This window comes from Leguminivora glycinivorella, chromosome 5, assembly GCF_023078275.1.
Source record: "Leguminivora glycinivorella isolate SPB_JAAS2020 chromosome 5, LegGlyc_1.1, whole genome shotgun sequence".
NCBI lineage: Eukaryota > Metazoa > Arthropoda > Insecta > Lepidoptera > Tortricidae > Leguminivora > Leguminivora glycinivorella.
The window spans coordinates 2,499,006-2,517,383 of NC_062975.1; the positions used below are offsets into that span (position 1 = coordinate 2,499,006).

The window sequence follows — 18,378 nt, forward strand, 5'->3', positions numbered from 1 at the left end:
GCCAAATATCTAATATTTTATAAAAGGCAACTGAACGGTGTTTAAGAGATTTGTAATTGTAACATAATATGCTATTTACACGCAATTGTAGGATGAAAGAAGAAATTTCGGTGCTTTTTTTCTTTTGCGGAGACACTGTAGGTAAAATTAACTAAAAGTAAAGTTTTGCGGATGCGGTGTCGGGTCTGGGTTCAGGTCCATGTCGGAGTCAATCGGGTAACATGCTTAACAATCATATAAAAAAGTTTTGAAGGAGCTTATCTTTTCCACTTCATCAAAAGCGACTGTTTTATTTGATAAAAATACAAAAGACAATACACGTATACCGTTAAGGTTTATGGAATTCCCTGGATTTATTTATTTATTTTATTGGATTCCTCATGAATCCTATTATTAGAACTCGAGCTTGACAAAATTACGTCTTGAAAACCCAACATGCTTAACAAACATAACGAAGAAAACAAATCAACGCGTCATGCGTCTTTAAGAGTTTATTTCTGATCATCATCAGCAATTCCACTTCATCAAATGCCATTCTTTTTAATGTTATTCCTTTTCTGATAAAGATACAAAAGTCACTATTGGTGTGCCGTTTAGATTTGAAGAGTTCCCTTGATTCTTCATGGACCCCGCCACCAAAACACGAGCTTGACCTAGTGTTGTTATAAGACTAGTCTTGAAGACTTTTAAACCTTAAAGACTTGCAAACCCTAAAGGTTCACGCTTTAAAGACTCAAGCGTTAAAGGTTTTAGCTCAGAAACGGATCAGAACCTTAACGACTCAAGCTTTTTATGAGCTCTTAAGAGTGAGTCTTTAAGACTCGGGCTTCATAGAGAGCTCAAGCCCCCTAAACCTCGAAGGCCTGTGTCAAGCTTTAAGAGCTCAAACAACGAGCTTTATAGGCAGATAGTATTTATATTTAACCCTTAATTTGACGGTGTCGGTTTGGTAGATTATAGGGTTCCGTACACAATGGGTAAAAACGTAAGTCTATTACTAAGACTTAGATATCCGTCCGCCCAGTCACGTCACCACGCTGTATCTCATGTATCTCAGGATACTAAAAAGTACGGAGCTCTTAGTGGGCGAGTCCGACTCGCACTTGGCCTGTTTTTTTTACTTCTGTTGACCTTAAGATCTAGTTTATTAAAAGCTCTTAAGACTTAAATGCTACAAACCTTATAGAGACTCGAGGATTCTGTGCTCGTAAGCAGCAACGCAAACTTATAAGGTTGAGGCTTATATGGTCGAGGCTTTAAGGTTCGAGGCCTTAAAACTCAGATGTCGCGACTCGAGTTTTGTAGTTTACGCCTCAAAGCTTAAATTCACAACACTAGCTTGACCAGAATGTGGCTTAAAACCCTCAACGTTCTTAGCAAACGAAAATCAGTTTACCTTTAAGATTTGAAGAGTTTCCTTGAATTCTTCAGGATCCCATCATCAGAACTGGACACCACTTGATAAAAATAGGACCAACCTATATATACATTCGATAAAAAAAAAATCGGTTCAGAGTTGAGGGAGATAACAAACAAATAATAACAAATATTTTAAAAAATACAGATGAACTGATTACCTCCTCCATTGATCTCTTAGAATCAGCTTTGGATACTTGGAGGCCTTGGTAATTTTTTTCTTTTTATAGTATATTTATTTCATTTTACTCCTCCATTGATATTTAGAAATCGGTTAAAAATGAAAGAACTCACCAGGACACAAAAGATGCCAAAACGATTACTTTCATCATTTCAATTATAGATGAGATTCGTTCTCAGAGAGTTGAAAATAGAGTCTTTTCATCCCATTTTACATCGCAATATGCTGCGTCTAACATAAAGAAATATGTAACATCACTTACGTTACATTTTTAAATTGTTCATGTCGATTGAACTTCAGATATACTTTTCAAAGCAATAATCTTCACCAATTCCTAAGAAAAACTGGTCCTAGCAGTCAATAAATCGTCCTATGAGATTTTTATTTATATACTGTGTTTACAAAGTCCATAAAAACACAATATAAGCGAAAAATCTGTTTTATTTAACAATTTACCTGAAGGTAACAAAAACTCGGTTATGAACCGAAATTCGAATCGGTTTCGAGTTTCACCGAAAAAAAACCGATACTCGGTTTTCGGTTCTAGCTGCATTCCCTACTTTATATGTACTTGAAATGTTCGTGTAACAATCCGTTAAGTAAGGAAGAGCAGTTTTCCCAACAGACAATTTTTTACTTACCAGGCACTATCCCCTACATTATAGACACCTGTATGTTTTTTTCAAAACATAAAGTGAAGGATATTTCACATATACTTACTTACCTGTTTACGTAATTGTTCCCAGCGTCACCCACTGGACACGCAGTACTTCGACCGCGCGTTCACCGGCGAGCGGCCACGGCTGACGGCGGTGGAGCCCCACGTGCTACGTTCCATGGATCAGCAGCCGTTCCGCGGGTTCTCTTACACCAACCCTAACGCGACCGACCGCTAAACTAAACCGTATCACTTAGTGGTTGAATCTCTTTTGTCTAAGGGTCGGTTGCACCAAACCGTCCGTTACCGAATTTAGCGCTCGCAATTATTCGGAATTTCCATAGACATCTGCAGCGCGACATTGGTGTATTTGTTAGCTGTAGTTGATGCAACTGGTCCTAAGTTTCGAGCCATTGTCGAACCGGTATGTGACCTCCGATTTCGCGGGACTATATACTAAGACGAGTTCAGTGTCGAAACGTAATGGTTCCTGAGTTAGAAAGACGTCAGATTGACGAGGTGAATTTGATAGTTCTCAGCGTTTCATAAACGATTGATTCGAAGTCGATAATTGTAGCTATTAATAAAGGAAAATATAGCTTAACATGGTCGAAAATAATTAATTTAGAATAAATTTTGATGAAGTGACTTCTGAGAATCACTTCTATTGAGATAATTCGAAACTACAAAATATAGGAAAATACCAAGTTGGTAGGTAGGTAACTGCTATTTACCGAGCACTGCTTTTTAGAGAGAAACAATTTCGTAATCGAAAATATCAGGATTGTCGTCCTTGAGTTAAAAATAAGTTGAGGGCAGCTGGTATTTAATTGCTATTAAAAGTGAATAGCTAGTCTTGTTTTAGTCATAATTGTCATAAATGCGTAGTTATTCAGTCAGCGTTCCTAATACACTATTAGGTGACTTTTGTATGTGTAGGTATTATGTGTTCTAAAAAGAAAATTTTAGTTAATTATTGATAACTACATATCCTGTACAATATCGTTTTATCTTTTAAGAATTGCCCACACTACAAGGTCTCTTGCCTACGATTAATTAAAAAAATATTAAAGATTGTCATGTTTATAATATATTTATTTATATGTGTGTACATTAAAAAATACTATTAAATAACAAAAAAATGTAATTAATGCTCAGTCGACATGTACAACATACGTACGTAGCTTATTACTTATTTGTAAGTCAAGTGTCTGGTACACGCGTAGAATATAGATTTTAAGTCAATAGATGTACACAGGATACATACTTATACTTAGCTACATTTTTATTTTTAATTATATTACGGCTTGTAAATTAAAACATGTAAGACGGATAGCAACGACGAGATACTGCAACTATCAAAGATGCAATCAATTCAGTCAAAGGCAGTATTTACCCCAATATTTTTTTTTAAAACAATGATAGGTATAGCTCTTCATTGCTAGAAGATACACGTTTTCAAATACCGATTTATTTGTTTTGTTGTATCTGAAATATTTATTATACATTTCTGTCCTGTTGTACAACTTACATTGTTTGTTAAATACATTTTTATTCGTCTTTAGCTATCGGAGTTTTTTATTTATTCTTGCGCCTTTGTTTAGAAACGTCAAATATACTTAAAATTATTTTAGAGCACTTACGAACTACGTGGGCGAATCAACTTTTTTTAAAACACTTTTGTTTTGAGGCTCTTGCGTTACTCAAAATGTCTCTTGGGTTAGTAGGGTTACCAACAAATCTGGTTCTAATATACAACAGTTTGGTAAAATTTAAAGTCTAATAACATGTATAACTGACATACTATTAATTATTTGGAATAATATGCGGTAAAAGCTCCAGTATTGGTTTAAGTCATCAATGTTTACACAAACCATTATATTGAAAATAGAAGAGCATTGTTTAATAGTTAATTTAATTTAAATAAGGTTCATAAATGTTCTGGCCAGATTTCTGTTGGTCAATATTTAATTTTTCAACCTATTTAGGTGCTCTACACTTTGAATTTAAACTAGTCAGTATTTACCTTCATATATTAAGTTTATTATCATTCTGATGTATATGATCTTAGTTTGCAAAGTGACAATAGTAAAAAACTTAATTGAACGTGATTTTAGTCATAGCATCTTCACGTGTTTAATTAATTACACATTTCATTTTTCTCTCTAAAATTGATCATATATACGTAATATCACAGGTAAAAAAGTTTTTGCCAATATTTAGTCTTACTAATTATTTTATCAGGTACCTACCAATAATTATATATTTTTAACAAATTTTAAACTACTTCGTTAGATAACAGGAATATAATACATGTTTATGTAGTAACTAAAAAAGGCGGCAAATTTGAAAAATGTAGGGCTCACTGGCCAATTGTCTTCAAAAACGCGTCCCTTCCTAAACCTTGGCGTTGGCGGAATTATCAACGAGCCATAAGACATAAAAAATATTGGATATTTAGGGGCGGCGGTTGAATATGAATTTCGCGCCTTTTTTAGTGTCAAAATTTGGTTGACCATCTTTGACATACGGAGCATGTTATAGAAAGGGAAACTTCGAGCTTACCAAGTTCCGGTTATGTTATTTGTTCAACTCTCAACTCTCCATCCAGTCTGACGTCCGTAATTCCGTATACTTGAGGAGTATGGCGTACAGTTTATGTTTGGTGGCAACCATCAGCTTGTGCATGCCTTTCATCTCGTATATATCCAGTGCGGTCACAGCGCAATCGCTCACTTCATCCTGGTCAAATTGCTTTACGTTCAAGTTTAATTTAAAATAATTCCTTAACAACGTTATTTTTATCTGAAATGAAAAAAGTTATGGTTTAGTTAGAATTATCACATTTGACTAAGTAATTTTATTTTGGTCACAGTGGAGTCAGCCAGGAGACACAAAAATCTACACGTAAAGTACAAACACACACAAATTTTATTAAGTGTCGTTAAATAGCTAGCTGTGTAAACTGACTAAAGATATCACATAAACTTCGTTTGAAACTGTTTATTTATGAAATAGTGACCCAGGAGACACATCTCTAGTAGTAATAAAAATTCAAAGTGGGTATAGTTATACCCACTATATTGTCACATAAAGTCTTACCTCTCCGTCTACGAATCCTTGAAATACCACATCTCCAAGCTGCAGGGCGCAGGTCATATCCGGATCGACATAGTGGTAATGTATCATGTTGAGGGGTGCTACACTTCTGTCGACAAATTCTGTGTCCAAAGGAACTGAAAAATATAACTATACTAGCTTTTGTCCACGGCTTCGCTCGCGTTATATTCGAAAATTGCGGAATGCTTCATACAAAGGTTCACCCCCCATTTTAGGGAAGTGGGGGGGTTAGAAAGAGACATAAAGTAGCCTATGTCACTGTCCATCCCTTCAACTCCCACTTAAAAAATCTTGTCAGTTCGCCACTCTGTTTTGCCGTGAAGGACGGACAAACAAACAGACACACACACTTTCCTATTTATAATATAAAGTATGGATTTTACTAGATTTGTAAAGGGTATTAATTTCGTTAGTAAACGTTTTTTCATCTGTGAAAAATCAACTTACATTTTATAAACGCGTTGAAAGTGTTGAAGCCTTCTCTGCACGGCGTTTTCGTCTTTTTGAAATTTTCGATCACTTTTGTAGGTATTTCTGTCATCTTAACTTTTCTGAACATCATATTGTCTTTAGTGACAGTTACTAAGTTACCACAGTTTATCGAAACATATACATCTCCGCTGGTGAGATGAATTGGCGAGTTTGCTGTTCTAGGGAATAGTCCATAATATTTTGCTGATGCTGTAACTGTCAGGTCCCTATCTATAGCACAGCATTCCCAAAGAACACCACTTGCATCAATAACATATGCACGGTTTCCGGCCAATCTACAATAAACATGTACAAAACTTAGGCACCTATACGTATACCAAATACTAAGGGTCTCCCCAAACTTATCGACGCGGAAACAGCTCTACCTCACCAAAAATTCGTATCAAAAACGCATTCGTACGCAGCGATTCTTGGTCAGCGAAAGCGATTTTTGGAAGAGCGGTTTGGGAAGACCCTTACATTGAAACATAAATATACAATATGGTGTATGGTCTTTAATTACTAAGTAGAGGTTAAAAATATCACCTTACCTCCAACACAAACACCCAAAAAAGGAATGTATACCTCCGCGCCCAAGCTCCATCGCAGGAATGGAAACATTTTTACTCATGTCCCAATCTTTGTCCAACTTCAGGAATATGGCCACTTTGTTATAGCTATCATCAGTTTCAGTGACTACCATCAACATGTCATCTGATTCTTGTACATCAACACCTGAAAGTAATACCTTGTAAAGATTTAGATTTACATCAGTAGATGGATCCAGATAAAAGTATGTGTAATTCATTTACCCCCCCATTCATAACTTTAGAGTATATTTATATATACTCTAAAGTTATCAAGCAGATAAAGTTCTTTTGTCCTTTTCTATCACTCTGATACGTCAGAAAGGGACAAACAAACTTTATCGGCTTGATAACTTATGTTTATGAATAAGGGGAGTGTTTATTTGAACTACAGCTGCAAATGAAAGGATCTATGCATATATTGGGAAAGTAACACTTATTTTAGAGATAGATAATCACTTGAATTTGCATCATGAATAAATGGAACATGCCATGAAATCATGACTCATGTTACTCTTGCCGTAGATTGATCTCAGTGGTGGACAAAGATTGGCCCGCAAGTGGAATTCATCCAGCCTGTCACCGGTCCTTCAAAATAGTGTGTAGTTTAGTGCTGTAGTAAAAATGCATGTTTGTAAATCAGGCCCGCCTCTAAAATTCCTTTAAATGTTGGCCCCCTAATAAAAAAGGTTGCCCAACACTGACTTACACAAATATTACCAATGCTTTAATTATAACATGGAACAACTTACAATCCTGTTCTATAATGGTTCTAATTACTTGTAAACTTTCAATATCATAATATTCATAACCATTTGAGTCCACCACTATTACTTTATCTGAAACAAGTTAAAACAAAAAAACATAAAAAAACAAGGTTCTTTTTGATAATGTTGGTTTCAACAGAATGTTGTTGTAAAAAACAAAAACAATAGTGTAATATGAAATTGTTGTTACAACTTCAAATGAAAATTATGAAAAGTGGAACAGAAGTAAAATAAATATATAAAAAAAAGTAATCAGAGTATCCAGTGATTAAAACCGGATACAAACCTGCATTAAGTGAAATTATGGAAGAGTTGTTTTTTTAGTCTATTTTAAATGTGTACTTAAGTTTATTCTAAATAAAGAAGCCGAGTATAGTACCCCTGTAGACATGTATATTTCTGATGTTTGACTTTTCCACTTGATGAAGTTTGAGAGGAACAGCTGAAGGCAATTTAGTCCATAAGGATGAATTAAAGTACAACTCTTTCCAGCTAAGAGTGGACTTCAGGTTCCACACCATTCCGTGTTCTACCAATGGCTGCCACAAGTCTTGTGTCTGTAGAAAATAGTAATAAAAATTAAGTTACCTACCTAAACACATTTTTCACACATTCACTACCAGGCAAAAATAGTGCTCTACGTCAACAGACATCGGGCCTTATCTATAACCAACCTCTTATATGGCCACAACCAGCCCGGCGAGTTATCCGGCATCTGAGCAAAGTTGACGAGGTTCGAGCGGTTAAAAAAGGACATGAAAATAAATCCTACAGAAATAATAAAAATAGTGCATGATTCTTACATCGCAAACACACATTGCAATTTCTCTCCATTTCCTGCTGACTGCAAAACAGCACCTTAGAGATGTAATATTCAGTTTCTTAAAAATGTAGATAAAGATTTCTGTTGGAATATCATCCCAGTTAACAGCTGAGTAGCGAGGAGCTGCCATCTCATTATCACACGGAAACTTAGTCAAAGTAAGAGCACTCATGATATCATTAGGTATTGTACTTAAAACTTTAAAACATGAAATAAACATAAAACATAACAATAACAACTTTACTAAAAACTCGTAAAAAAAACAAGAACAAGAAGTGTCAACATGACAATGACATTAGGGGACCATCGTTCATAAACCTCCGTTTTGTTTTTATTCTTATGAGATAAAATAAAAACCAATAAAGACTGTACAGCTGTAAAATTATGATAGAGTTAAATTTGATTGATTATATTTACATTGATGTCAATAAAATATTTATTAGTGAAATTGTTTTTTTTTTTATAAATATAGGCATGTAGTTTGTTTTCGAACATATGTGTTTTAGCATTCAAAAAGAGCGTTCGTGTATTGTGAATTTTTAACCTCAATTTATTACTGTAGGAACCATTAGCAGCCATCAGTCAGTATTATATTCTTTGGTGGGAATTTTTTATCCATTAAAACCTAATTTAAGTAAAAATGATGGAAGGAAATCCTTTTCCTACGTCTTTGCTACTTCTATTTAGATTTAGATTTTGATTGCAAGTGTACGAACCTGAACGCTCTCTAGCATTTTGACATTTGACTTGACATGATGTATGCACAGAATTATAATTAAACCAGAATGAGTAGTTAGGCCAAAAAGTGTGTCCACATGAGAGGTTAAAGTTGGGGCTGGTGTCCCTCTCGCACTTATTACCACTATCAAAATCATTTGAATGACGTCATCACTGTCATCATTTGGGGATACCAGTCAATATTCAAAGTTACTACCAAATCTACTAATACCCAATTAAAGGTTTTTAATAATTGCGCATTTTTTTGGTTTTATGGCTTCATAATAATGACTTGCCAATTCGTTACAAGATATTAATACCCTTGCCTCGATATAATACGAAAATAATTTAAGAAGTTTATAAACTTAGTTATCATACAGGTAAAAATACTACTACTATAGTAATTTTTTAATACTGGTCACACGTGCGAGAGGGACACCAGCCCCAACTTTGACCCTCTCATGTGGCCACACTACCTAAATGTCGTTACATAAATCCTCTAGTCTGTCAAGAACGCCTTTATGCGTAGGTGATAAGGTTCAATTTAGTATGGCAAAAAAAGTGTGAGCTCAGTCCCTATTGTAAGTCGATGGATGTATGATATTGTGACAATTGAATTGACAATTTGACATCGCAAACACAGCCGCTTTAGTCGCCCGTTTGTGTGTAGTGAAAACAGTGAAAATTATTGATATAAAAATAATATTATGCCTGTTAAGTAAAGTTACATTCATAGGTATAATATATTGTGTACATCAATCACTGGAGATATATTATTAATCACTATTTGACCACAATTTTCAAAAATGGTAAGTTAACCTAAAAATATTATTTATTCGTATACAGTTGTATTCTTTTGCACCTGCACAAACCTTATTCTGTAGCAAGACAAATTTCATATTATTGTTTTGTATAATGCACCACATTTCGTAATACTGGCGTAGCATTTTTACAATTTTTATACACTACCATCATTTACTTCAGCCATCTCCAATATGACTCAAACCACCAGTTTTTCTCTGTATAAAATGGATATTCCATACGATATGTCTTGCGAAAGGGTTTATGAGATGAGACCATTAACTAAAAGTATTGTAAAAGATCATAATTATAGTCAACACTTTCACTCTAGCACCAGATCTATTCAACCCAATGTAAATAAGTAGGTATGACTGATGCTATATAACACTTAATAGCAAACATGTCAAGAGACTATTGCCATAAATAATTGATGAGATAAAATATTTTGTCTGTTTTTTTTTACAGGCTCGAAATGCTGAGAAGGCAATGTAAGTAACCTAAATAACTTCATTTGTTATGACTGTGCTCGGGTTAATATATTTTTAGAGTGACATGGGTTAGGGTGATGCATATTTTATCAAAATTAAAAAGTTCTATGTCATACCCTTTCAAATTGTTCTCTGGTACTAAAAAATCATTGTAATTTTTTTTAGAATATTTTGTTAAATTTTTGAGGTGCTATCACACAATGAAAATTTTAATTTTTCATACAAAATGATTTTTTTGATATATATATTTTTTTAGTTTTTTCTGTCTAAAACAATGGATGAAGGTATTTAAAGTTATTTTTGAGGATATTTGATATTAAGAATAATTTCGTTTGATTTTTAATAATTTTTATTCCTGTACTGTTGGTACAAGTCAATAAAATCCACTAAAATCAGTGTTAAAAACACCTAAAACACGAATTTTATGCATAAAAAAAAAATTAAACTGTAATGTTATATCAAATTTTAGGTACTCGAATACAATGATTCGTCATAAAAATCATAAAAACAAAAAAAAAATAAATCATTTTGTATGAAGAATCAAACTTTTCAACGTGTGGTAGCGACCCCTAAAATGTAACTAAAAATTAAAATTATTTTTTAGTACCAGAGAATAATTTGAGGGGGTGAGACATAGAACTTTTTAACATTGATAAAATATGCATCACCCTAACATGGGTACATTTAATTTAGTTGCGTAATCTGGATTAATATAATGGAAAGAAATAATTGTCATATTTTTTATATAAAAGTGCATTATTTATAATCCAAATGCGAAAAGTAGCATAATTAGTATTTCCTCTAAGCACTTGTACATACAGTATAGCATTTTTCAGTACATATGGCCCTTTGAAGTTTCTATTATGGGAATGGCACATAAAGTACTATGTCTCACACTAATGTCACTAATGTGATTAAGTAGCCCATATTATGTACTGAAAAGATTTTCTTTGTAACTTTTAGAACTTTATTAAAAGTTGACCCTTACTATTGATATAAGATAAGAATGGAATCAACCACCATGAAAAAGTATATGAAAAATCATATTGTTTGACTTTTCCAGCCATAATTAAGCATTTACATCCATAATCTACATTAATTTGAGATCAAGAGGTCTGGACGAGGATGGCGTTAACACAATTTTCGGAAATCACCACAGGATTTAGTAAATTTAATACACACTAGCTGCCCTCATTGATCCCAAAAAAAATGAAGAGCTTCGAAATATTTTTTTAATTAAATTTGAACTTATTATTCATATGGTTCATGAAATAAAACTATGGAAACGGATTAAATCGCGTATAATGAATTTAATATTCATCCCGACGTTTTGAACTCTTTACACAAGACAATATTGAGACAATATCATATGGTTCAGTTTTAATCTATCCTTACGATGAATTTACCAAGTTCTTGATACCTTGCACCGATATTTGTCAATGTGTTTATTAACATTGCGCGTCTGCCAGGACGACGTTGGCGCGCTGGCGCGCCGCACAGGTCCAGGAGACGGGGGGCAGCGCGAGCGCCGCCCCTACCTCGCATCCGAGTGCACCGACCTCCCGCAGGCCGAGAAGTGGCGGTTGCAGATCGTCCGAGAGATTGCTAAGAAGGTCGCGCAGATACAGAACGGTAGGTAGCCATATCATGTGTTATTGTCATCATTTTAGGAAAAATCCAATAGGGGTGTAGGGCGAAATTCGGCCTTATCTTACCTTTGTTTACAGAGCAAAAATCGGTGACTACAGATTTTCTGTGAGATTGCTAAAAGATCGCGCAGATCCAGAACAATATGTAGCCATTCATCATATCATCATGTTAGAAAAGATACAATAAGGGAGTGGGCGCGAATGGCTTCGGAGTGCATCAACCTTACACAGGGTAAATGTTATGTAACCTCTTGTTTGAGTTTACAAAACAATTATACGAATTGTACTGTAGGTACTTGTACTATATTCAAGGAAATAAAACATAATCTAGTAGGCCATGCAATTTTTGTCAAACATTTTCTCTAAAATATAAAAGTTTTAGGATGTAATAAATTCACAGTTAAATAGTCAAAATTAAAAGTAAAACAGTTGCCACAAAGCCCCGCGTACAATGGACAATGTTTCGGAAAGGGTCCCGTCTCCCACACGAGCTTCTCCAAAAGAACTTAGTTTTCGAGAACCGAGCATTCAGCTAGAACCGAGCCCTCAAAGAGAACCCAGCATACAACGAGGCCCGAGCCCTCAACGAGAGCCGAGCATTCGCCGAGAGTCAAGCATACAGCGAGGACCGAGCCCTACGAAACAACCGAGCATTCAAAGACCACCAAGTCCTCCGAGGCAGCCCAGCATTCAACGACAACCTAGTATTCAGCGAGAGCCCGTCGTGCCATCGGAACCTAAACGAAACTCTTTAGTTGGAAGTCGACAACCATCTATTTCATCGCCGAAAAAAGGCTCACAGATATCGCCTCGTGTCTCCCTTCGAGGTTCACCTGTAAGGGGCAGTAGGACGCAATCACCCACGAAACAAATGTCTCATGATATCATAAAAAACAAACTTTCAAACGCAAGTCAAAAAATGCCAGGCAAAGATGAAACAAAAGATACGATTGCCAACCTTGGACCACAAGGGCAACGTATTAGTAAACATATCGAGGAGTTAAATGACTCGGTGAAAAAACTGGCTTTGCAAACAACTGGTTCACATTCTTCCGCTTTAGACACGAATATAGATAAAATTGCAGAGATGAGTAAAATACTTACAGACGAGGCCAATACTCTGAGGCAATCTATCAAGCATTTGTCCGAGGACATCTGCCGTACGGATGTCGGGTTTGGACAGTACGTGGAAGACGTGACCGATTTCCCTTATCATCTCTTTCTATTGGAAATCATAATTAACAAAATTCAAATGAAATGTGATTGTTTCGATATGGACTGCAATAATCTCGTCATATCTGCACATTTTCTGGGCAAACATCCTATAATATTATACGACTCGAATACAAACGGCTGTGTTGAAGACTTTTTCAAAATAAACATTGGGAAATCTGTCATGTTTGCCATGACGTACGACAAAATTTGTGCCATCAAGGACTTCGAAATCGTTTTAGATTTGAACAAGCAACCTCCGTGCTCACACTGTGTAACTAAAATAGGAACATCTAAGATGGATTACACCAAAGAATTCTTGAGTTTGAGGGAAGAACTATGTCAGAAGTGGACAGATGAACAGCCAAAAGACACTATTATTTGCACGACCTCCACTCCGATGCTTAAAAACCAGTTTTATATAGTGTGCAGCGATAGCGAAGATAACGATGCTATTGGTATAATAGAGGTGTCCGTGCGAATGTCCTTCCTGGGCAAAGAGATCACGACGGCGTTTTCTGCTTCGCCGACGCCCAAAGGAACCTCACGCTTGCTGAAGGAGGGCAACGGCATGACGATGTATTCTTGCCAAAAAGTAGAAATGGATGAGCAAGGGAAAGTATTATTAGATGAAGATGTTCTCGGTAAAAACAGCTGCAGACCTCTGACTAGAAGTGCTAGTCCAATGTCAGAGATTTCTTCATTATCATCTCGGAAATACATGGGTGGTTATATGGATCATAATAATATAGGTAACTATTAAATTCCCTTAAAATATATTTTTAACGAATTAAGTACTAAAGTATCAGCATAAATCTGTATTTAGGTAAATAAATACATTTACTATATTTATTACTTTTTAGGTGGTATGCCGAGATACGATGAAATATTTACAAAAATGAACGACAACGAGTTGAAAATACGAGTACCAAAAAGTACGAAAGTGGAACGAGTTGGAAGATACGAGAAAATTCAGGAGCTTTGTGAGTGCGAAGAGAACGCTTACAACACGGGAGACCAGATACAGTTCCAGCTGCCTTCCGACGTCCGCAAGACCGACAACACCTACACATCCAACCTTAAATACTCCATCGACACCCCGGTCAAAACGTACGATAATAAAAAGAACAGAAAAGTTATAAATGTTACGCCGACCAACTGCTCTGTACCGGTGGACATGGAGAAAAGATTGCACTCGCAAAAAGACGTTTTTATCCTCAAAATTGGGAAAAAACTAGAAACCAAAGACAAAAAGACCGACCTAGAAATTGAACTAGTGACTCCAAAAGCTCCCGGGTCCGAGCCCGTCGAAAATAACAATGTCTCTCAACAAGTGAGCAAAAGTAAACTGAAGGACAAAAAGAAAAATAAAAGCAAAAAAGGCGATAAGGGCAAGAAAGCCGGTGGGAAAGCAGCCAAGTCTAAGAAGGCAAAAAAAGCTAAATAAAATGGTTTAATCAATTCAATATACATACAAATCTACATACCACGCTTAAACAAGTTTTTACCTATTTTCCCTCCTTTACCTCCACTCTTCTTGTTCTACGCCTATTAGTTGCCAAGGCGCTCAATAATATTTGAACTCGCACTCTAACGCCATTACAATAAATGCTTGTGCATCAAATTTTCGTGAGAACCTTAGACACTACGATACATTTTAGATGCCCCTATCGCAGTGTCGTGTCGCTTCCATGATACGATATCTACCTATTTACGAAAGAGGTGCAACATGCACCAACTCAATCAGCCAATAGCTAGCCAACAGTAATTGTATATTATTAGTAGCACTAATAAGTGGCATTCATTACCCTATTGGCATAAGATGGGTATTTCTTGGCATATTGCGTTATCAATTTTATGTCGGCTGGCAAAATGTGGTCTCCGGTTCGCTTTCTACCTCTTAAGTTTCCGAATACTAAATTTCTTTCTTGTTCAGCCGGTCTAGGCGAGTTCCGGATCCGCGATCTGAACGACGAGATCAACAAGCTGATGCGCGAGAAGCGCCACTGGGAGGTGCAGATCAAGTCACTCGGCGGGCCGGACCACGCGCGCGTCGGGCCCAGGATGCTCGACCAAGATGGACGGGAGGTGCCCGGCAATCGGGGGTACAAGTACTTCGGAGCCGCTAAGGATCTGCCAGGTAACACTCTGATAAACTCATCCTCATTGAGCTTGGGCGCCCTGTAACTGATGCGTCACTGAGAGGTACAGATAAAGTCAAGGGCCGAGAATGTTCGACCAGGATGGACGGGAAGTACCCGGCAATCGGGGGTAGGTACAAGTACTTTGGCGCTGCTAATTATCTGCCAGGTAATAATATGCTAATAAATGAAAGACTTATTTTAACCCTCCATTTTGCCTACTGGGTTGGGTGACGATTAATTCTTCTTTGAGCATGCTCAAGCATGCCTTTTTCGTGTTTCGAGGAAATGCCAGTTGGATGGGGTTTAACCGTTTAACGGTATCATCTCTTTTAATTCTTATTGCCACATTTTGTAATAATTGTCAACACCGGCAGTGTCACACCCATGCATTTCTTGCTTTTATTGATTATAACCTATAACATATAACCTTTCGTATTACTATTATTAAGGGCCGGCTGAATCAAACTGACACCGTTAAAGCGACCGTTAAATTTTATTGCATGGGAAGTTCCTTAGATACCTGCTGCGTGACTATGATGTGTCTGTCAAATGTGGTTGATGCAACTGGCCCTGAATATTGTTAACTTACCCACATTTTACAGGCGTGAGAGAACTATTCGAGCAGGAGCCGCCGCCGCCGCCGCGGCGCACGCGCGCCGACCTCATGCGAGACGTCGATGCTGACTACTACGGCTACCGGGACGACGACGACGGTCTACTGATCCCTCTAGAGCGGGAGGCGGAGAAAGAAGGTGAGGAACTCTTGACTAACCTACATGCTATAGTGGTGAGAAAACTGCTGCTGGCTTCATGCGAGACGTCGAGTACTACGGCTACCGGGACGACGACGACGGCCTACTGATCCCTCTAGAGCGCGAGGCGGAGAAAGAAGGTGGGGAACTCTTGATTACCCTACATGCTATAGTGAGAGACCTGCTGCTGGCTACATGCGAGACGACGACTACTAGGGTTACCGGGACGATGACGACGGCCTACTGATCCCTCTAGGGAGGTGGAGAAAGAAGGTGAGGAACTCTTGACTAACCTACATACTGTCTTTTGAGGGAATCACTGCTGACTTCATGCGAGACGTCGAGTACTACGGCTACCGGGGGACGACTGCCTGCTGATCCCACTAGAGAGGGAGGCGGAGAAAGAAGGTGGGGTGACTCTTGACTAACCTACATGATATAGGCGTGAGAGACCTGTTGCTGACTTCATGCGAGACGTCGACACCGACTTTAACTAGTCGCGGGTAAAAAAGGCACCGCGTCTGCGGGTAAAAAAAGGGCACCGGGACGACGATGGGCGCCTACTGATTCCGTTCTATTGGTCAAACGGGTTTTAGGTAAGTATCTAATGCAGATGGCTGTTCTCAGTACCACCTTCACACGCAAAACTACTGATGTGCCGACCGAAACTTTCCAAAATTCTGAAATTTTCACATAGGAAAACTTCGGTAACTTTCCATACTTGGGTAACTTTCCATACTTTGTATGGACAATTGTATGGATGGAAACTTTTCATTTCATAAATTTAAATTCCCTTTATTTTTCGTGAAAGTTTCGTAAATATTTCAAGAAATTTAAGAATTTTTTGGAAAGTTTCCGCAACTTGCACATCACTACGCAAAACTCTTAACCAACTCGTAAATTAACATGAGCGTTATTGTTACAGCCATAGCGCGAGCTGTCGACGAGTGGAAGAGGAACAAGGAAGAGAACAAGGACCAGGACGTGCCTGAAGAAGAAAACATTTACCCAGAAGATGTAAGTTACCAGTTTCAAGTCAAATCATAATGTTTAGGATGCGCGTGCATTTATCAACTGTTTGTTTTTTATCATGCAGAAACGTCTGCGTGCGATATTACATATTTTTAAATTAACCACCCTACGGGCCACTTGCACCAACGAAAATGGAGGGTTAACCCTCGGGTTATGACATTTGTGTTACGTTCAAGGTGTTAAAACCCATTATTTTTCTACAGCCCGACGATAAACGAGTGGACGATGATGACGCTGAGCCACAGATCATCACCTCTCACGTGGCTGTGCCCTCACAGAAGGACATAGAGGAAGCTCTACTCAGAAAGAAGAAACAGGAACTTCTAGAACGATACGGCTGCCTCGACGTTAAAATGGAAACCAGCTGACAACACTAGTCTAATACTTCGATTTAATTATTTTAAGTGTAAATTGTGGATGAGAATGAGAGGACTGAAAGAAATAAAACAAAATTTATTCCATAATCATTTCTTTTCATTTGAACAACTTTATTATGAATCGCACGTAGCTATTATAATTACTAAGCAAAATATACATTTCAAACACACTTTCGTGCGATTGTACTCACTGGCTCAAATATAAATATAGGCTAGTTTCCTATAATTAAAATGTTTTATGCAGTGCACGAAATATAGTACCACCTAATTAGAAGAAATATATGGACAGCAGTTATGTTTAAACATAATTTATATTTAATAAGTCAAAGAGAAAGATTTAAAGTAAATGTTGACCGTGACGTCTGACCTCACTCCTCAGTATTTCATAGTATCTAATTTGGTAATACATATTAATTAGCAAATCGCTTTGACAGTTCATAAAAAGAAGCTGATTTGACTACTAGGAAACTAGCCTATTATAATCATAGAAATAACAAGAGCATATGCTTGAAATTAAAATACTAAAAGGAACATTATATTTATTTATCAGCATACTGTAATAAAGCAAAACAGATCGTACAAACCATATCAATCAGCATCAAATCTTGCACCACAAATAAATTTTATTGTATCGGGTGCATGCAATTATAGTCATACAAGTATCTTGCAAACTAAGATAATCCTATAAAATATAATCACGAAATTAAATTAGGAATGTACAACACACCTAACCAGAATTCTTATAAGCCTAATAAGTACCACAGTATAACATTGGAGTTTTTTTACATAACCAATCTTAGTTACATATAACATAATCTTTATTAATTTTATATTGCTATTTTCGGTGCAAGCAAATAAGCTGCAGAAGAAACCTTCAAAAGCTAGACATGTAAAAAACTTCGTATTGCCTTTTTCGTGAACATAGTTCTAAATCTGTTCGTTGCTCGAAAGCGCTCATTTATGGTTTAACAGTTTTAACACGCCACACTTCTCAGTAGAAGCAGTCGCAAAAATCAAATTCTCTTCGAGCCAAGTTTGACATTTGCCACCTTTTCCTACTGACAAAGTCGCTGTGCCAGAGTATAAATAACTGAATTCTGACAAATAATTATCATAAAATGGTTTCTGCCATAAACATCGCAACAGTACTTAAACACCGACCATCGACATCTAGAATTGAATT

General features: G+C 36.8%; 4 protein-coding genes across 7 annotated transcripts in view; 3 read left to right on the forward strand and 1 right to left on the reverse strand.

The window, feature by feature from the left end:
* Positions 1–3,823, forward strand: part of LOC125226746 (putative protein kinase C delta type homolog) — a 62,344-nt gene extending 58,521 nt beyond the window's left edge. For all 3 annotated transcript variants that reach the window (XM_048130833.1, XM_048130834.1, XM_048130835.1), the window contains one exon: positions 2,344–3,823. In XM_048130833.1, the coding sequence (XP_047986790.1) occupies positions 2,344–2,493 (150 nt within the window). In that variant the 3' untranslated portion in view covers positions 2,494–3,823. The remainder of the gene's footprint in view (positions 1–2,343) is intronic.
* LOC125226748 lies at positions 2,725–8,398 on the reverse strand. Of its 2 annotated transcripts, none has more exons than XM_048130838.1 (7): positions 8,004–8,398; positions 7,580–7,757; positions 7,186–7,272; positions 6,398–6,581; positions 5,823–6,142; positions 5,358–5,491; positions 2,725–5,060 (listed from the first exon to the last, which is right to left on the reverse strand). In XM_048130838.1, exons 1-7 carry the CDS (start codon positions 8,241–8,243, stop codon positions 4,851–4,853), a joined length of 1,353 nt encoding a protein of 450 aa, XP_047986795.1. In that variant the 5' UTR covers positions 8,244–8,398; the 3' UTR covers positions 2,725–4,850. The 2 variants fall into 2 exon arrangements, with proteins under 2 accessions (XP_047986795.1, XP_047986796.1); XM_048130839.1 differs by having other exon boundaries at positions 7,487–7,757.
* Positions 8,399–9,378: 980 nt separating this feature from the next.
* On the forward strand, positions 9,379–17,282 carry LOC125226717 (pre-mRNA-splicing factor ISY1 homolog). The gene is given in 8 exon segments (XM_048130795.1): positions 9,379–9,549; positions 10,007–10,029; positions 11,499–11,541; positions 11,544–11,661; positions 14,827–15,030; positions 15,637–15,786; positions 16,712–16,803; positions 17,022–17,282. Coding segments are annotated over 8 exon segments (798 nt in total). The 5' UTR covers positions 9,379–9,546; the 3' UTR covers positions 17,187–17,282.
* LOC125226716 lies at positions 12,014–14,387 on the forward strand. Its single transcript, XM_048130794.1, has 2 exons — positions 12,014–13,642; positions 13,754–14,387. The coding sequence occupies exons 1-2, from the start codon at positions 12,130–12,132 to the stop codon at positions 14,335–14,337; spliced, it is 2,097 nt and encodes a 698-aa protein (XP_047986751.1). The 5' UTR covers positions 12,014–12,129; the 3' UTR covers positions 14,338–14,387.
* Positions 17,283–18,378: the final 1,096 nt, after the last annotated feature.